Raw genomic sequence first — 20,513 nt, 5'->3', positions numbered from 1 at the left:
GAGAGTTTGATTCATTAGGTCTGTAATTTGACAGACTCCCCAGGTGATTGTGACACAGCCCGTCTGTCACAGGGAAGTTAGGAACTACTGCCATACAGAGTAGAAATAGAGCTTAACAGGGAAGGATTTGAGGGGAACTTTAGTGCGCAAAGGGTCTGTGTTGTTCTTTGTGCATAGGCCTAAGGTTGAATAGGGAAGTTGTTAAGCTTTGTAATTCCACAAGGGGTTGGGGGAAAGGAATGTATGGGGAGGAAGCCCTTGCTCGGTGGAGTGACAGAGTATCTCCTGCCAGGTATGTGGTGTGCAAGGGCCTGAAGGTGGGCATAGATGACGTTCGGGATTACCTCTTCGCAGTGAATATTAAACTCAATCAGCTGCGGAACACTGATTCCGACGTCAACTTGGTGGTCCCCCTGGAGGTGATCAAGGGAGACCATGAATTTACTGACTACATGATACGGTCCAATGAGAGGTAAGCCAACGGGCTGGTTTTTGCTGGCACCACTGAGGTCCTAAGGAAGACCAGAGAGTGAAAGACTGAATGGTTGGCTCTTGGTATCACTTTGTCAACCCCGACAAATTGGCAACTGAGTATGGTCTGCTGGTTCCAGGGCTGCCTGGGACTTTGGTTAGTTACCCTCAGGGACCCCCATCCTGCTGCCAGGCCCTATCCCAAGGGTGGCAGGTAGGTGCCTGGCTAGTATAGGCCTGCCCACAGGAGCCTGTGTATAGCTGACAGAGAGCAGCCTGTGTCCCTGGAGGCAGGAGTAATTTCCCTTTAATTGCTGCTGTTTGTAGAAGGCCATCATGCTTGTTGCCTGGAGAAGTCCCTGTTTGGAGGCAGGAGATGGATGGAAAGCATGTGTATAACATGCTTTGGAAGTGCCCAAACTTTTGCCAGCTCATGAGTTTCCCAACTGGTGATCCAAATGCTGTTTTCTGTATCTTCTTTGTTTTCCCCACTCCGTTAGTGGTAATAATTTCAAGTTGTGACATTTGGCTTAGTTTTCTCAGTGGGCAGGCCTTAGAAAAAAGTGCTTGGAGATAGGTTGGGGGGTTGTATAGTAGCAGTGAATCAACAGAAAGTGCTCTCTTAGGGGGACAAACAGGTGTTGGAAAGGCCTTAGTTAAGGGTCCAACCTTAAGTCCCCCAGAGAAGTTTGAAGATATAGGTGGCCCTGGAGAATCACAGAAGGGGAAGAAGTCTTTGTCCTATTCTCTCCTATTTTTCCAGTATTGCCTTGTGTTTTAACTTTCCACAGTACTACCATATAAGCTCCCTCATTTTGATAGCAATGGTAGGCACCAAAGTGGAGCAGACAGTAAACTTCAGCATGTTATAGATGAGGAAACAAACAGGCCCCGGGATCCGCCTGGCTAGGGCTTTATAACACTTCTGGGTTATGAAACATGTCTTTTGGCTGAACAAGTGTGCATAGAAGCATGGCAGAACTGGACTTCTTTTCAGTGGTTCCAATAGCACAGAGTATTTAAGCAACTCTATAACCAACCACTTTTCTTTTTCTAAAAAAGTGGAGGTATAATTCTGTAAGTGAAATGCAAATCTTAAGTGTATACTTTAATCAGTTTTAACAAATGCATATAGCCTTGTAGCCTACCATCCCTATTACGATAAAAAATGTGACTGGGCGTAGTGACTCACGCCTGTAATCCCAGCACTTTGGGAGGCCGAGGCAGGCAGATCACGAGGTCAGGAGATCGAGACCATCCTGGCTAACACAGTGAAACCCTGTCTCTACTACAAATACAAAAAATTAGCCGGGCGTGGTGGCAGGTGCCTGTAGTCCCAGCTACTTGGGAGGCTGAGGCAGGAGAATGGCGTGAACCCAGGAGGCAGAGCTTGCAGTGAGCTGAGATTGCGCCACTGCACTCCAGCCTGGGCAACAGAGCAAGACTCATCTCAAAAAAAAAAAAAAAAAGATAAAAACCGTTTCCATCACCTAAGGAAATTTCCTTGTGCCCCTCCTCAGGCAACCCCAAGGTAACCCCTCTTCTGATTTTTATCACCACAGGTTAGTTTTGCTTGTTCTAGAACTTTGTATTTTGTGTCTGGGATTTTTTCCTCATCATGTTTTTGAGATTCATTCATATTGTGTTAGTTGGTTTGGTTTTCTTGCTGACTAGTATTCCATTCCATTGTATGGGGATTCTTTTGTCAATGGCCACTTGACAGTTTGGAACTGTTACGAATAAAGCTGATAAAAACAATTCTTATACAAAGCTTGGGTGGACAAATGTTGTAATTTCCCTTGGGTAAATACCTGAGTGGGAAATTCTGGATCATAGAGGAGATGTATGTTTATTTTAAAATACCACATAGTTTTCTAAAACACTGTGCGTGTGTATCATATATATATATATACACACACACACAATAAAACAATATATGTATATAGTATACATATAATATGTATATTATGGCTGGGCGCCATGGCTCATGCCTGTAATCCCAGCACTTTGGGAGGCCGAGGCGGGTGGATCACCTGAGGTCGGGAGTTCGAGACTAGCCTGGCCAACATGGTGAAACCCTATCTCTACTAAAAATATAAAATTAGCTGGGCGTGGTGGCACATGCCTGTAATCCCAGCTACTGAGGAGGCTGAGGCAGGAGAATCGCTTGAACCTGGGAGGTGGAGGTTGCAGTGAACTGAGATCACGCCATTGTACTCCAGCCTGGGCAATGAGCGAGACTCCGTCACAAAAAAAAATGTATATTATATATAAAAACAATAAAACAATTTATATACATTGTTTTATTCTCCTTCCGACAAAGTATGAAGTTCTGATTACATCTTTGTCAGCACTTGGTATTATCAGTCTTTTATTTTAACCATTTGGTGGGGTGTAGTGTTATATCATTGTGGTTTCAATATGTATTTCTGTGACAACTGATTATATTGAACCCCTTTGTGTGTGCTTATTGGCTACTTGTATATCTTCTTTTATGAAGTGTTTCTTCAAGTCTTTTGAACATTTAAAAAAATTGATTTGCCTTTTTATTAAGTTGCAGGAATTATTTTACATTCTGGATACAAGTCCTGTGAGTAGCTGGGATTACAGGCACCTGCCACCATGCCCAGCTAATTTTTGTGTTTTTAGTAGAGACAGGTTACAACATGTTGGCCAGGCTGGTCTTGAACTGACCTCAGGTGATCCGCCCACCTAGGCCTCCCAGAGTGCTGGGATTTCAGGCATGATCCACCATGTCTGGCTGACCTTTGGCTGTTTTTAATTGTTTTTGTTTGTTTGTTGTTGTTGTTGAATTGTAGGAGTTCTTTATATATTCTGGATATTAATCACTTGTCAGATATGTGATTTGAAAATATCTGGGATTCTGTAGGGTTTTTTTTTTCCACTGCATTGATTGTGTCCTCTGATGCACTTAAGTTTAAAATTTTGATGTAATCCAGTTTACCTATTTTTTTCTTTTATTCCTTGTGCTTTTGGTGTTATATGCAGGAAATCATTGTTAAATTCAGTGTCATTAATCTTTCCTCTATGTTTTTAAAGAGCTTTACAGTTTCTTTTTTTTTTTGAGATGGAGTCTTGCTCAGTTGCCAGGCTGGAATACAGTGGTGCAATCTCAGCTCACTGCAACTTCTGCCTCCCAGGTTCAAGCAATTCTCCGGTCTCAACCTCCTGAGTAGCTGGGATTACAGGTGCATGCCACCATGCTCAGCTAATTTTTGTATTTTTAGTAGAGACAGAGTTTCACCATGTTGGCCAGGATGGTCTCCATCTCTTGACCTCGTGATCCTCCCGCCTCGGCCTCCCAAAGTGCTGGAATTACAGGCATGAGCCACTGCGCCCGGCCAAGTTTTACAGTTTTATCTGTTACATTTAGATCTTTGATTCATTTTAAGTTAATTTTTGTATATAGTATTAGGTGAGGGTCGTTTTGCATGTGAATATCTAGTTTTCCCAGTACCATCAGTTGAAAACACTGCCCTTTCCCCATTGATTGGTCTTGGCATCTATCATTTGATCATATATATAAGAGTTTATTTCTGGGCTATCTCTTCCATTGGTTTATGTGTCTGTCTTTATGCCAGTAGTAGACAGTTTTTATTACTGTAGCTTTGTAGGAAGTTTTAATATCAGGAAGTGTGAGTTCTCTAACTTTGCTCATCATTTTCAAGATTATTTTGGCTATTTGGTGTCCCTTGAGATTCCTTATAAATTTTAGGATGGGCTTTTCTATTTCTGCACATATATATGTGTATATATATAATTTTTTTAATGTTATGAATTTCCCTTTAAGGATCCTTTAGGGCCAGGCACGGTGACTCACACCTGTAATCCCAGCACTTTGGGAGGCCAAGGCAGTTGATTACTTATGCTCAGGAGTTTGAAACTAGCCTGGGCAACATAGTGAAGCCCTATCTCTACAAAACGTATAAAAATTAGCTGGGCATGGTGGCTTATACCTGTGGTACCAGCTACTCAGGAGGCTGAGGCAAGAGGATTGCTTGAGCCCAGAAGGTGGAGGTTGCAGTGAGCCAAGATTGCACCACTGCCCTCCAGCCCTGATGACAGAATGAGACCCTGTCTCAAAAAAAAAAAAAAGGATGCTTTAGCGGAATCTCTTACATTTTGATATGTGTCTTTTAATTATCCTATGGCTCATATATTTTAAATTTTTTCCTTATGATTTGTTCTTTGATTCATAGATTATGTGTATGTCGTATTTAATATTCAGATAACTCAGGATTTTTAAGATATCTATTAGATTTAGTCACACCATTCTCAGAGAATGTATTCTGTATGATTTTGATCCTTTGAAACTTAATGAGGCTTATTTTATGGCCCATCATATGCTCTATCTTGGTGTTGCTTGGTATAATGTTCTATAAATGTTAATTTGGTCAAGTTAGTTCATAGTGTTTTTCAGATCTTCTAAATCTTCACTGATATTTTGAGTACTTATTCTGTCAGTTGCTAAGAGGGTTGTTAAAGTCTTTAACTATGATTATTGAGCTGTCTGTGTCTCCCGTTAGTTTTGTCAATTCTTCAGTTATTTGGGATCTTTGTTATTAGGCACATGGACGTTTAAGACAGTTTTGTTGGCCGGGCGCGGTGGCTCACGCCTGTAATCCCAGCACTTTGGGAGGCCGAGACGGGCGGATCACGAGGTCAGGAGATCGAAACCATCCTGGCTAACACGGTGAAACCCCGTCTCTACTAAAAAATACAAAAAACTAGCCGGGCGAGGTGGCGGGCGCCTATAGTCCCAGCTACTCGGGAGGCTGAGGCAGGAGAATGGCGTGAACCCGGGAGGCGGAGCTTGCAGTGAGCTGAGATCCGGCCACCGCACTCCAGCCTGGGTGACAGAGCGAGACGCCGTCTCAAAAAAAAAAAAAAAAAAAAAAAGACAGTTTTGTTTTCTTGATGAATTGACCTTTTATCGTTATGAAATACCCTATTTATTTCCAGTAATACTCCTTGTCTTGAAAGTCTGCTTTATCTGACATTAATATAGCCACTTAAGCTTTCTTTAGCTTAGTGTTTGTATGGTCTTTTTTTGTCCTTCTACCTTTGTCTTTATGATTAAATGTGTTTCTTATAGACAACATGTGGGTAAGTCTTACCTTTTTGTCCAGTCTGACCTGGATAAAAGTCTTAGCATTTTAATTGGGGTGATTGGTACATTTACATTGAGTGTAATTATTGATGTTTGGCTCTAAATCCCCTATCTTGGTTGATTTCTGTTTATCCTGTCTGTTCTTTGTTCTTCTCTTCCTTCCTTCCCTCCGTTTTTGGCGGGACTAATTCAGTATTTTTTAATAACTAATTCAGTATTTTTTAAATACTTCAGTATTTTTTAGTATTCCTTTTATCTCCTTGAGGTTTTTTAGATGACTTTATTTTGTTATGTTTTAGTTGTTGCTCTAGAGATTACAGTATGTACCTTTTATTAATCAGTCTGCCTTCCAAAACTATTTTGTTGCTTTATGAACAGTGTAAGAACCTTACAACACAATACATGCTATTCTTTTGTCTTTGTGTTTTTGTTTTTATATAAACCCTAGTTTATATAGTTACTATTTTTACTTTAAACTGCTTATAGTCTTTTAAAGATGCACACGCATGCACATATATATCTAATTTTTTTTACAAAAGGTCTTTAGTATTTACTGACATACTTACCCTTTCTGGTATTCTTCATTCCTTCCTGTAGAACCAGATTTCCATTTGGAATCATTTCGCTTCAGCCTAAAGAATTTCTTTTAGCCTGTCTTTGTAGTACAAGTCTGCTGGAGACTAATTCCCTGCTTTTGTCTATTTAAAAATATATTTAGGCCAGGTGTGGTGGCTCATGCCTGTAATCCCAGGCCTTTGGGAGGCTTAGGCAGGTGGATCACCTGAGGTCAGGAGTTCGAGACCAGCCTGACCAACATGGTGAAACCTCGTCTCTACAAAAGTGCAAAAATTAGCCCGGCATAATGGCGGGTACCTGTAATCCCAGCTACTCGGGAGGCTGAGGCAGAAGAAGCACTTGAACCTGGGAGGCAGAGGTTGCATTGAGCTGGGATTGTGCCATTGCACTCTAGCCTAGGTGAGAGAGCGAGACTTTATCATAAATAAATAAATAAATAAATAAATAAAATGTATTTAGACCAGGCATGGTGGCTCACGCCTGTAATCCCAGCACTTTGGGAGGCCGAGGCAGGTGGATCACTTCAGGCCAGGAGCTTGAGACTGGCCTGGCCAACATGGTGAAACTGTCTGGCAAGAGAATTGCTTGAACCCAGGAGGTGGAGGTTGCAGTGAGCCAAGATCGTGCCACTGCACTCCAGCCTGGGTGATAGAGTGAGACTGTGTCTCAAAAAAAAAAAAAAAAAAAAAAATATATATATATATATATATGTATGTATATTTCCCTTTCATTTTTGAAGGATATTTTCTTGGGTATGGAATTTGAGGTTGATGTTTTTTCTCTTAGCACTTTAAAGATATGATTCCATGGTTCTCTGCCTCCCTTGTTTCTGATGAAAAGTCAGCCATTATTCCTGTTGTTTTCCTGTATGTCATGTGTCTTTTTCCCTTCCGGCTGCTTTTAATATTTTATCTGTTATTTTTAGTATATCAACCTTGATACAATTATATGTGGTTTTCTTTGTATTTATTCTGCTTGGGGTTCACTGACCTTGGATCCCTGGATTGATTTCATTCAACACTTCAGGAAATTTCTTGGCCATTAGTTTGTCAATATGTTGTTTTATTCTTTTTTTTTTTTTTTTCGAGTCTCACTCTGTTGCCCAGGCTGGAGTGCAGTGGTGCAGTCTCGGCTCACTGCAGCCTCCTCCTCTGGGGTTCAAGTGATTCACCTGTTTCAGCCTCCCGAGTAGTTGGGATTACAGGCGCCCACCACCATGCCTGGCTAGTTTTTGTGTTTTTAGTAGAGACAGAATTTCGCCATGTTGGTCAGGCTGGTCTGAAACTCCTGACTTCAGATGATCCGCCAGCCTTAGCCTCCCAGAGTGCTGGGATTACAGGCGTGAGCCACCACACCCGGCCTAATGTATTGTTTTATTCTTTCCTCTGCTTCTGGAACTCCAATTATGTTTATGTTAAGCAGTTTGCTATTGTCCCCAATACCTAGATGATCCTTTTTTTTTTTTTTCACTTTTTTTCCTCTTTTATGTTTCAGTTTGGGTTTCTGTTGACATGTCTATCCTCAGGTTCACTGGTTCTTTCCTCTACTATGTTCAGTCTGCCAATCCCAGCAAAATAATTACTCATCTCGAACATATTTTCATTTCTAGAATTTCTATTTACCTTTAAAAATACAGTTTCTATATCTTTGCTGAAAATCTTCACCTTTTTATATATGTCATTCACCCTTTCCAATAGATCTTTTAACATGTTTATCACAGTTATCTTAAAGGCCCCATCTGAGAATTCCAACATTTGGGCCATCTCTGGGTCTTACTCTGTTGGCCTGTTTTCCCTCTTGTCAATGGGTAGCATTTTCTTGCTTCATCATATGCCTCATAATTTTTTATTAAATGCCAGACATTGTATGTAAAGAACAGTGAAGACTAAAGTAGAAAGGGTGGCTGTTACTATACATGGGTCAAGTAAGCTTAGTCTATAGTTGAACCGAGCCTGGGCTTTGAGTGAGCTCACCTCTACTCTCAGATGATTTAAGGGTGGGATTAGAAGCTTCCTTTTAGTAGGACTTGGGATCTAAGAACTGAGTGACTCGGTTTTCCTGTTCTACCCTCATCCTTCAGTAAGCCCCACATAACTGCACTGTGGGGTAGGGGTGTGGGTTTCTTTCTCAACTCTCCAGCTCCTTCACCAAACGTAGATGGCCACTGCTCCAGTTTAACCCCTCTGTCCTGATGTCAGTTACCTGTCTTTTTTGGTAATCCTGAGATCAAACAATTTTTTTTTTCTTCTAGCCACTGTGGTCTGCAGATCAAAGCTCTGGCGAAAATCCATGCCTTTGTTCAAGACACGTGAGTGTTGCCCACTTTTCAGAAACCACCTGTTTCAAGGGAAGATCTTGCTTTGCTCCTCCCCCCAAGCTGGTTGTTTTTCTCATTTCAACAAACATTTTAAAACACCTACTGTTATCTCATACTCTGCTATGGTCTCTGAAGGATGCCAGAGAAGCATATGACATGAACCTTGTCCCCAGATACTTTACACTGTCTTTGGGCAGATAAGAGTAACCCAGGAAAAGGATACAGGAAAGTTTATTAACAGTGCATCAGAGGGTGTACAGTGGCATAGCACAAATAGAATACATAATGTTCAGGGGACACAGAGTAAAGAGTGATCAAGAGAGGAGAGGTAGGACTGATCAGAGAAACCTCTGGTAGGGGGTGAACATAAGCTAATTCAGCCTTGTGGGGCATGGTGACATCCGCTGGGACAGGTTTAGTATGGCCTGTGTCAGCAGAAGAGGAGCTAGAACATGTTGACGGGTGATTGAAAAGGGGTGTCAGAGAGGACCCTGGCATCCAGGTGGTCTGGAGGGCACTTTCTCCTTTCCTACTGTGATGAGAAGGGCAGGTAATCCCATTTCATGTATGTTTGAGCTCCTGTCTTCAAAAGGAGAGCCTTGCATGTGTTGTAATCACGCTGGGCCAGTGGCAGCATAGTGTCTGTGTGTACACTCACATGTTCATTCATTCAGGCCTCCTCTCTGTGGGATGTGAGGGGTGCACAGGGGGCACTTCTGTGCCTCTTAGAGATTTTAATCACTAACTGGCTTCATATTCCCAGGACACTGAGTGAGCCTCGACAGGCAGAGATCCGGAAGGAGTGCCTCCGACTCTGGGGGGTGAGTGTCTCCCGCAGCCCATTGCTGCTTCAGGGCAGGGAAGCCGTAGAGAAGAATGGGGTTAACTCCCAATCCTGTCACTTTAGGGTCTCTCCGCATCCGAAAATACATGCTACCCTCACAGCATCCCAGAGGTTGACATCTCAGCATTGCTGGTAGTTAACTCCTTGGCCCTTTCACTGCAGGTTTGACCCTGTAGCTGGGTCAGAAAGGACTAAGGGGTGGGGTGTGGGGAGGTGGACTGGCATCAGTTTTGCAACTGGTGGCCCCATGTAGCAGCACTGACCACAGAGAGCCCCAGAGAAAGGGCAGTAGCCTTTGGGGTGCATTGCCACAGGGTCTGAAAGGGAGCAGTGAGTCCACCTCCATCCCTGTCAGCCTAGCCTCTTTTGTTGTGTGCCATTCCTCCTCCCCAGTCTGACCCTATCCTCCACCTGAGTACACTCATACACGGCCTCGGTCAAACAGGCATTTGAAAGTCAAGGCTCTTTGCTGTCTTATTTCAGATCCCAGACCAGGCTCGTGTGGCTCCTTCTTCCTCTGACCCGAAGTCAAAGTTCTTTGAGCTAATCCAGGTAAGACTGGTATCTGTGGTGGAAATAAAAAGTTAGAGATCTGTCTCTAGATGTGGATAGTATCTCTGAGGCCCCAAATGCATGGCCTCCAGAGGGTTTGTGCAGATGCCCCTCATGGATTCTAAGGGGCAGAGCTAAGGCTGCCACAGTGGGGAACCTTTGGTATAGGGTGTTGAATTCCCCAAGAGCAGAGTCAGGCCAATGGAAGATTCTCATCTTCAGTGCCTGTGCTCAGCATTCCTGCTACCCAAAGGGTGGTTCTGGCTGTGTCACCCTGGCAAGTTCAGGGTCCTGTGGGATTTGCCTACAAAAGAGACATAGAGTGTAGGATGATCTTAGACAAGGGAGCTGGGCATAGGGTGAAGGGAGCTGCCAGGGAAGCCCACAGCAGGGTTGGCCTAACCCCAGCTTCTTAGTCTTATTTCTGGTGACCTGGTCCTCAGAGTTCTTTTGCCCTGTTTCTTCCTACCACTCAACCTCCAGCTTTTACTTGGGCCTCATTTAAATCTGGCCCAGATCATGGGCAATTGTGCTGGTTTTGTGGGGGTCAGGGAGTAGAGACCGAGGTTCAAGATGCCCTCAAAAGAATAGTATGTGTAGCCGGGCGCGGTGGCTCAAGCCTGTAATCCCAGCACTTTGGGAGGCTGAGACGGGCGGATCACAAGGTCAGGAGATCGAGACCATCCTGGCTAACACGGTGAAACCCCGTCTCTACTAAAAAATACAAAAAGCTAGCCGGGCGAGGTGGCGGGCGCCTGTAGTCCCAGCTACTCGGGAGGCTGAGGCAGGAGAATGGCGTAAACCCGGGAGGCGGAGCTTGCAGTGAGCTGAGATCCGGCCACTGCACTCCAGCCTGGGCGACAGAGCGAGACTCCGTCTCAAAAAAAAAAAAAAAAAAAAAAGAATAGTATGTGTACAATTTTTTAAATGGGGTAAAGAGATCACTAAACTGTTCTCAAACCAACTGCTGGAGAATCCTTGCTTTTAGTTTTATTGAAGGGGCAGCTTTTATATTCTGGTGACATTTTCTTATAGGTCTGGTAAATTGATCTGTACCTGGGGACTCAGTGTTCTTTACTTTTCCAGCCTCTCCTAATAAGTCCTACAGGAACATTCCAAGCAGATGGAAATAGATCCCATTTAGTGCACAGTTAGGTAGAGAAGGGGGTGCAGGGGAGCATATTTCAGAGAGCCAATGCTTCCTGTCCCTTGCCTTGTCGAGCCTGCCCCCAGCCCATATAGGCACCCATACTGTCCCTTCCCCCAACCTGACAGTGTTTTCTCTGACTCGTGGCTACAGGGCACTGAAATTGACATCTTCAGCTACAAGCCCACACTGCTCACCTCTAAAACCCTGGAGAAGATCCGCCCTGTGTTTGACTACCGCTGCATGGTGTCTGGCAGTGAGCAGAAGTTCCTCATCGGCCTGGGGGTAAGTCTGCAGCTGGCTTCCTGCCCCGCTTGGGATGGTGGATTTGCCCTTTGTGGGAATCTGGACTGCTGCCTGCCACACTTGGTACATGTTCTCTTGGCACTAAGTAGCTGTTGCTTTTACTCTAGTGAAGGTATTTCTTGAAACTTTATTTCCTTTCTTCCTCTGAGTTTGCCAAGTGTCATTCATTCATTCTTTCATTTGTTTCTTCAACTCTGTGCATTGCTAAAGGGAACACTGCCGCTTTTCTTGTGATACAGAGCTTCCCAGGCTAGCAGCGTGGTCAGCAGGCTAATCTGGCTTGAGTCCATGCAGCCATTCCTTTGCAACACCACCACCACCCCATGCCATCCCCCATCTTGCAAAGATACTCCCTGTCCCTACCCTGGGCCCCCTGGAGTCTAAAATGAGGTGAGGGAGAGCCTTGGCAAGCTCTTTATCTTACTTAACTGTTGGCAAGCTCTTTATCTTACTTAACTGGGTAAAGTCATTGCTTTTTCCTTCATCTCTTGACTTGTGTTTCTATATAATTTGATCCTGTCTTCCTCAGTTACTTCTTTTGTGTCCTCTCACACTTTGTCTTTTTCTCATTTTACTTACTCTCTCCTTCTCTGCTCTCTGGACTCTTCACCAAACCCACCTTAGACATACACGAAATTGGATCTTTTTTGAGGGCCACTAATTATGGACTTAGGTCTTTTGAGTGGTGCCCTGCGCCTGTTCCAAGGCTGAGCCAGATCTCTGCTTCTCTTCTGCAGAGGCACTGGAGAACACTACTATCATTATCACTAAAGTATAATGGATTTAATTTCTCATAGACATTTTCTTCTGACATTTCCCAGTCCCATCAGTTTATAGCTGCCAACTAAAAGCTCTTTTGAGAAGTAAGCCTTTTATCCTTCGATGTCCATGCCTTCCTTACCTGACTGTTTCACTCTGCCTATAGAAATCCCAGATCTACACGTGGGATGGCCGCCAGTCAGACCGCTGGATCAAGCTAGACCTGAAGACAGAGCTGCCCCGGGACACTCTGCTATCTGTGGAAATTGTGCATGAGCTGAAAGGGGAGGTCAGAGATGGTTCTGCTCAAGTGTTGGCCCTGCAGCTAGGGGACTAGGGAGCTGCTGAACCTGGCCTTTTGCCCTGAGTTAACTTGGTTACATTGTGTGGTGGCTGACAGGGCCGAAGGCTGGGCTAAGGGTTTATAATGACTCTTCTCCCGGAGCAGTTGCTCTAAGCCACAGTGGTTCAGGTAAGGAGGAGTGCAGTCTCTGTGCATCAGAGGAGACCTCGATTGTCTCTGTGCATTGAGGGCCCTACTGAGTCTACGGGGTATTTTTTAGCAGCTGATTTAGTTTTTGACCAGAGATCCCTTGGGAAAGAAGAGACTTGTTATTTCTCAGGAGCCATGAGTATGAAATCTATATGGTAACATTCAGCACAGTCAGTAGGAACAGTTGGCAAGGGGTGTAAGCCAGATCCTGGCTGGAGTGCCATGGCAGGAACCTCACTGGGTTTGAGGTTCAAGGGGCCTCATCACCCAATGCCTTGGATCTTACCCTGCTCAGAAGCCCAGGCCAGTCGTTCTGAGAAGCAGCTGGGAGGGAGACAAGATAAATATCCCGCATTTAGAGCCCTATCTTTCCCCTGGCTATAGGCGGAATGGAGCCAGCATGCCATGGTGGGGGTTAGTGGGGCCTAAAGGCTGACGCCTGGCAGATTGGGCAGTGTACTTACTTATCCTTCTAGGGGAAGGCCCAGCGGAAGATCAGTGCCATCCACATCCTCGATGTCCTTGTGCTGAATGGCACCGATGTTCGGGAGCAGCACTTTAACCAGCGGTCTGACCTGGGCCCCAGGGTAGGGAGGGTGGGGGTAGGCCAGGGCAGCTTGGGAGGACAGCAGCCTCCTGAGGTGTGGCCCCTCACCCAGGCCTTCTCTGCTTGTCCACATCCTGAGTTTCCCTCTCCCACCCACTGGGTGGTCCCAAAGTCAGGGTGAGAATTGGTCCCAAAGTCAGGGTGAGAATTGGTGTTGCCACTTCAGAGTTGGCTAGGGCTTGGGCCCTGGTTATCAGAGATACCAGCACACTCCATTTTGCCACAGCTGCTCAGGTTGAGGTATTTAAGGTTGAGCAAGAGGGTGACCTTGTGGGAAGATGGGTACTCCTTGGAAGAAATATCCTGTGCTTGAGTGGTCCCATTTAAGTTGCTTCATCTGAGTGGGTGCACTGTGGTGTCCATGCTTTGGGGTGACAGGGCAGACACATACAATAAAGATGATACTTGAAGTTCTAGTGGAGGTGACTGAGCACAGCTGAAGGCATACTTCAGGAAAACCAACCGACATAGTGAAATTAGAGGTCAGAATCCACAGGGGTGGGGCATGAATAAAGACGTCGGTGGAGAAGGGCAGGGCGGGCATCCTGGGGGACATGGGTGCTGCCTCTTGGAGCAGTCTTGCCACAGATTCAAGTTCTCTGACTGGAGCTGTGAAAATGCCCTGGGGGTAGGGGTGCTGGTGGAGGCATCCTTGGCTTGCCTCTGAGAGAGACTGTTTGGATTGTAGAATTCAGCTTGCCGAGAAATTTGTGAAAGCCGTTTCCAAGCCCAGTCGGCCTGACATGAATCCCATCAGGTGAGTGTGTGGTCCCTCCCCTCCATGCTTCTTTCTGCCTAGTACCTGCTGCTCCTGTCCAGTGAGGGATGGGAGGGCTGAGTGGAGGGCACTAGGCAAGTTGGTGTTAGAGACAAGACCATTCTTGCTGAGAAGTTTGTTTGAGGGCGCTAGGTAGGTGACTTGCCCCAGAGCATCTCCCCATCCTGCCTGGCAGTGGGTGAACTTCATTCCGAGAGGTTAAGGCATCCTTGTTGTTAAGATGCACATGCTTCTGAAAGTGCCAGCCCACCTCATGAATCACCCGTTCCCACTTGAGCATTGTTAGCACGTCACCTGGCCTTTTTATTTTTTTTTCAGGTAAGAAATGGGTGCTGAGGGAATGGGAATTTTGAACATGAACAAGAGAAGAATGGTTTGAGGGAATGGGACCCCCAGTGCTGAGGGAGAAGGCCAGGGTTGTTGTAATGTTAGATAGTAGATAGTGGGAAAGTTCCAGGACCCTGAGAGGGAAAGGAGGAAGAGAACAGTCAGGAGGAGACAGATGGAGGACACACTTTTCCAGGGTAGGCTGAGGTCTGAGATTATTGCCAAAGGGTACTGCTTAGCCCTGCTCTTGCGGGCTTCATGTGGCTGGAGACTGAGGTATCTAGTTTACACTTTATCCACATTATTTTTGTTCTTTTTAACATAAATTTACTTAGTTAAAATTAAATTCAGTATTGAGAATGCACTTTATAGGTGGCATGTGAAAGTCTCAAAGGAGTTTCTGTCTGCACTTTAAAATGTCCTGTCTGCTAGGTCCTGAAAGACAGCTCCCAGGGGGAACCTTGCCTTCATTGCTTGTGGTTTGATTGCTGGATTTCTGGGAACCTTCCCCACTAGCAGTTCCAAAGACATGTTCAGGGCCCCCAAGAGCTGAGCGTGGGCGTCAAACAGGAGCCCTGCATCCTTGTTAGGGTTTCCCCACCGCTGTGGATAATAGGACTATTAGGACTGTTTAGCAGTAACTTGTTACGGAAGGCCTAAAATCCATGTGGACAGACCTGGGCAAGAGCCTGCTCCTTGGTTTTCTCCCTCTGGTGATGGTGAGGATACTTGGGGGTGAGAATGTGACAGAGACATCTTTGTCTGCCAGACTTGTCTTCCTCTTTCTCCCTCCTGTCTTCCAGTATCCGTAGTTTCACTCCCGAGTTGCCCTGACACAGGCCTGAGGAGCTGCTTGGCAGCTCTGAAACCCAGGGCTTGTCTGTGTAGAACAGCCACAGGGCAGGCTCGGTGTCCTTGCTGCCGGTGGGCTGGGTGGTTTCAGGGAGGGCCTGGGGCAGAAGCCAAGGTCAGGTGCAGTCTCCTGCCTCCCAGCTGCTTCCTGGACGAGAATGTCCCCCAGGAGGCCTTTGTCTCTGTCCCTCTACCCGCAGGGTGAAGGAGGTGTACAGACTGGAAGAGATGGAGAAGATTTTTGTCAGGTGAGTGACTTGACCGGTGAAGCTCAGATTCAAGAGGAGGTGGGGGTGCGGCCGTGTCCTGGAGTCATCCTCCGTTTCGTAGAGATGGGTCAGGGGTGGGGTGGTGAGCTGGCTCCAGTGGTCCCCTCACCTCACCTGCCTCTCTGCAGCACTGCTGCAGTCAAGAGCCCCCCGGCTGAGAGCTGCTTCAGCATCCTATAGGAGGGAGCCGGGTGGGCTGTGTCAGGCAGAAATACGGGCTCATTGATGCTGTCACAGTTACGATGGGCCCTGCGAGGGGCAGAGCAGCAAGCTGCTGGAAATACCATAAATCCCAGCTCCCGGTGCTGAGAGAAATTGAGCCTGGAGGGGTAGAAAGGGCATAAATGCATCCTCATATTCTTAGTGGTGTGCGGGTGCTCACAGATCTCAGTCTCCTGGGTGTGCTTATGTGGAGGTTACATTAACGCTTTAGTGGCCACAGTATTGCCATGGGTACCCATGGTATCAGATCTCACCCTTACTGGTGTTACCCTGAAATCCTCCAAGCAGCAGTGACACAGCAGGGTCATTTGTTACTCCCCTACCTCCACTGCCTGAGTAGGAATTCAGGACCTGAATTCTAAACTCAGCATGGCCACCCACTCACTCGGCTCTGTGCCTCAGTTTCGTCTTAAGTCAAACCAGGATCAGATACTACAGTTGGGGTGATTTTATTAGTCAGAGACTAATTTTATCAGCCAGGACCTTTTCTCTCTCTCATGTACATACCTTCTTGGGGAAGTCAGGTTGGAGATGAAGATCATCAAGGGCTCCAGTGGCACCCCAAAGCTCAGCTACACAGGGCGTGATGACCGGCACTTTGTACCCATGGGCCTCTACATCGTCAGGACAGTGAATGGTGGGTGAGGAGGGACTGTTCCTGCCATCCCCTCCCCTCTCCCCTCTCCCCACCAGGTGATGGGCCCAGACCCTACCTGAGCCAGAGCGAAGGGCTCCCAGCTAAGGTGGGTAGCAGCTAGGCTGGCATTTCTCTGAGGTGTATGTTAGGGGACAGTGTTCCCTGAGCCTCTTCTGTTCTTCCATGGGCCCTGGGAGTTGGTTAGGGAATAGTGAGAGGAGCTCAACTTGTACACAGCACGTGTTGTTCTCACGGCAGGAAAAGGGCCTTCTCAGTAGACAGCACAGATCCAGAAAGTCAAGCTTGGCTTCTTCCATTTTGCATCCCCCTTTCTTCACAGCCCTCTGGCTAACAGAGTCCTATATCTGTCAGAGTCCTAGAGATGTTACCCTGATGGCAGGTTGGCAAGACTGGGGTGGGGTCGTTGATAAGTCATTGCTTAGTCATTCTCCTGGAGCCCCTTTGGGCTGGTGATGAAGGCTGCTGCCTCACGGGCTGTTCCCTGCTTGCTTTTGTGGGGAGGCAGGAATAAGACCACCAGGAGTGGAGGAAGGCACGCACCTGTCCTCCACAAGTGCTTTGTGTCCCCTTCTGGGCTTCATCCCCTCTTCCTCCCGTCAGAGCCCTGGACTATGGGATTCAGCAAAAGCTTCAAGAAGAAGTTCTTCTACAACAAGAAAACCAAGGACTCTACTTTTGACCTCCCCGCAGACTCCATTGCCCCATTTCAGTAAGTAGCTCTCCTCCAAGCCTGCCCTCCTTAGCAGCCTCAAGTACTCCTGCAGGATGTCAGCCAGCTGTCCTGGGGCACACCCTGGTTCCTGAGACTGTTGCCCATGTAGGGGTTCCCCTGAGCACAGGCCTGAGAACACCTTTGTGGGGATGGCAGCCCCCTGCAGGTGTGGCTGGGCCTGGGTAGAGCTGGTGAGGAAAGCATGATGCCTGGACCTGCTGTGATGGTTACAGGCCTGGCTGTGAAGGCCCATCTGGGCAGCGTATCCACCCCATGGAGCAGCCATGTTTCGGTGACATTCCAACACTGGCCTGATGGTGGGAACATGCTGAGGGCCCACAGCCTTGCCCCTTGGCACTCAGGGTCCCAGCTGTCCCTCTTTAGGACCCGGTGTCCATTAGACTGTTGGTCACAGGCTTCCCCAGCAGCCCTAATGTGCCTGTAATTAGCCACTGACATTTTCTGTCACCACACTACTAATACTGTTCTGTTAGAGAAGCACAGACAGATAAGCCAGGAATATCAGTCATTGTAGGAATCCAGTTGGATGCAATTAGCAGCAACAGCTGTTTGTTGGGAAAAGTTGGTTCTGGGAGGCAGGGCAGAGCTAGGGCCTACTGGGTACCTTTTGCCTGCCAGGGGGAAGACCCTCAACTAAAGTCATTGACAGATCCCTGCGCCCGACACCCTTAAGAACACTTGACTCTGTGCCATCTGGGTGCAGTCCCCTAACCTCTTTCCCCTCCCTCTCCTCCCAGCATCTGCTACTATGGCCGGCTCTTCTGGGAGTGGGGGGATGGCATTCGTGTGCATGACTCCCAGAAGCCCCAGGACCAGGACAAGCTGTCCAAGGAGGATGTCCTCTCCTTCATCCAGATGCACAGGGCCTAAGAGCCTCAGGATGTGCCACCCCTGCAGAATGCCCTGTCATTCCTGAGACGGGGCCACCTGGGGCCCATAGTGCTGGCTTCTTCCCCCTCTTGAAAAGGGACTGGGGAGCACTGCACCTGGCATGAGGAGTGGGTGGCCTCCTCCCCATCCCCCTGAAGAGCTCAGGCAGGGCCCTGCAGAGAACACTCCCACGTTCCTTCTGGGACACCTGCCTGGGAACTTTCCCCTGCCAGGACTCAGCCTGAAGGAAGCTGCTCCTGAGGCAGGTATGAGGTCAGTGCCTAGGGCACATGGGGCCGATGGAGGACATGTCAGAGTGGCAGAGCTGTGGGCTCTGCTGTTCTCTCCTGCATCCTGTAGACTCACTTTTCTGAGTTCCACGCACTGCCCTGAGGGTAGCCATGCCCTTGCTTTGCCCAACTTTTTATTGGGCCATCCCTGAGTGGGTGGAGACTTGCTGTCGTGAGCTGGCCAGGAGAACCTGCTATAAAAAATCACGGTTTTGTTTCTTTGAACTTACTGTTTGGATGCCAAGTTGGAGACGATTTTCTTGTCTCCTACCCCCATTCATCCTGGCCTTCCCTGAAGTTCTTCCTAGCTCAGAGGTCTGACAGTCCAGCAGGGTGGGAAGGAGGGAGTGTGGGTCATCCGTCCCTGATACCACATTGAGATCCTGGGAGCCCTCTCTTTCGTACTGAGTATGGAGTTGTAGAGCCATCCTAGGTCCCATCCCCTCTTGGTCTAAACATTGGGCAGCGCTAGATGGCAGGAAGCAGCCTTGAAGACCCGTCTTTCTCTCCCCCACAGCAGCAGTGGCCCCACCAGTAACCAAGGGTACCTCCAGGGGTTTGGGTAGCGCTGCCCTCTGGCAGTCATGCACCACTGTCTGCCATAGCTGCTCTAGGGTCTTGACAGAATTCTGAGCTGGAAGTGCAGCTCCCTTGCTACCTTTTCCCTTCCTTTTTCTTCCCTAATAGGAGGTACAATCTGCTTTTGTTTGTCATTATGTGGTCACTCCCATTTCCTTTATCTTGTCCGACAACGCAGAGAGGAGGGGGAGCTGGGCCGTAGCTTGGGGTGGGGGAGGGCACCTGTGGTTGTTTTTAATGGGAAGTACCTCTCAGAGATGTTCATGCAGGCTCCCTAGGGCCCCATCCCAGTGCCAGGCTGGTTTCCATGGAGATAGGGCACTGAGGCTCCCATGAGGTTGGAATCGACTTCACCATGGGGGTCCTTCAGCCAGCATCCAGCTCCCCACCCCCAGGCTGGCAGCAGCACAGCTGAGATGCTGTATTTCCACCCAATTCTGGGTATATCAGTGTGTCTTGCAGAATCTTGGATCATTAAAGATAAACATATTTTTAATGCCTGTGTGGCTCTGTGTTGGGGCTGCTGCTGTTTGTCCTCAGTGCTTTGTGGTCTGAGACTGGCTTGGATGAAACAGCTTGGGTCAGAAGTGAAGGGGAGGCAGCGCTACTCAAAGCAGAGGAGAGAAAAGAGGGTTTGTTTAATCGGAGCCTGTCCAAGCTCTTGGGCCCCTGCAGGGCTCCCAGGGCTGCTGCTTGCTGCTCAAGAGGGGGCCCAAAGAAGAGTTGGGGGAAATTATGCAGCTCCTGTTAGAAGCAGAGACTGCAGATGAATGAACCCACAGCCCCGGGAGGGCAGAGAGGCACCTTCCCCCTTACATAAATCACACATCTCACTCCATGGTGGCACTGTGACAATCCAAGATCAGTCTGTGTGACTAAAATAACAGAGGTGTCAGACCAATTAGTGTCACTAGACTTGGGGGAAAGAGGGAGGGAGAGATGGTTTCACTGACCCTAGCCTGCCTTCCCTCCAAGGAGAGCTGGTTCTGCCTGCAGGGGGCTGTGCCTGGGGGCGGGGGATGCAGATGCTGCAGGCACCTCCCTCTCTGTTCCCAGCTGATTTATCTACCAGTTAGTCATCGCCCTGGTGCTGATTCCTCCCAAAGTCCTCCTTCACTTTGCTGGACTTCCTCACTTTAGCCCCAAGAGTCCTTCGTGGATGACCTTAGCTCCCTGGGCAACTCCGTCCCTTGTTTTTCCTACTTAATTGGTTTCATCTCAGCCATCCACGCCCTTCCTCTGTTCTGTCTTGCTGCAGCCTCCTACCTGCTTCCCTCCTTATTCCTAAGCTAGGAGTTAGAGTTGGGGGGTGGAAGGGTAAGGGGGATGTCTGAGTTTGCTGCTCCTGCCACAGCTCCTCCTCTGATCAGCCCCACCCCTCCTTCTCACTACAAACCCTACCTGATTTACTAGCCACTGTCACCGTAAGTCTGTCTGGTCATTACCATGACTTGCTGCCCGCTCGCAGCCTCTCCAGCCTTGCCTGCCTGTCGAAGATGGATTAACTCCGCACTCCCCCAGGATTGCCACATGACCACTTCAAGTCCCCAAGCCGCCCTTCACTGCACAGACTGCACTTTTTCTGCCATAATTACAAGCAATGGCACTGACTGGATGGCATGACAGTGTGTGGTGGGGGGATGGACAGGTGGCACAATGTCTGCTGCTCAGCCCCAGCAGTGCCCGAGCCCTGGAAGTAACTCCCACTATTTGGCTTGGGAAGTGCTTCCCA

General features: G+C 47.7%; 1 protein-coding gene across 3 annotated transcripts in view; it reads left to right on the top strand.

Moving 5' to 3' along the window:
* CMTR1 (cap methyltransferase 1) overlaps positions 1–19,277 on the top strand; it is a 49,347-nt gene extending 30,070 nt beyond the window's left edge. The window contains exons 13-24 of one of the 3 annotated variants that reach the window (XR_013416119.1): positions 293–472; positions 8,430–8,486; positions 9,259–9,316; positions 9,823–9,891; positions 11,192–11,323; positions 12,270–12,392; positions 13,073–13,685; positions 13,892–13,960; positions 15,361–15,408; positions 16,176–16,288; positions 16,910–17,018; positions 17,780–19,277. Coding sequence is in view for 2 of the 3 variants with exons in the window: in NM_001257787.1 (NP_001244716.1) it covers positions 293–472; positions 8,430–8,486; positions 9,259–9,316; positions 9,823–9,891; positions 11,192–11,323; positions 12,270–12,392; positions 13,073–13,164; positions 13,892–13,960; positions 15,361–15,408; positions 16,176–16,288; positions 16,910–17,018; positions 17,780–17,912 (1,183 nt within the window). In the remaining variant the exon portion in view is untranslated. 3 annotated transcript variants of the gene reach the window in all.
* Positions 19,278–20,513: the final 1,236 nt, after the last annotated feature.

This window comes from Macaca mulatta, chromosome 4 (genome assembly GCF_049350105.2).
Source record: "Macaca mulatta isolate MMU2019108-1 chromosome 4, T2T-MMU8v2.0, whole genome shotgun sequence".
NCBI classification, from domain to species: Eukaryota; Metazoa; Chordata; class Mammalia; order Primates; family Cercopithecidae; genus Macaca; species Macaca mulatta.
The sequence above is the reverse complement of the archived record's forward strand: the minus strand, read 5'-3'. Positions and strand labels throughout refer to the sequence as shown.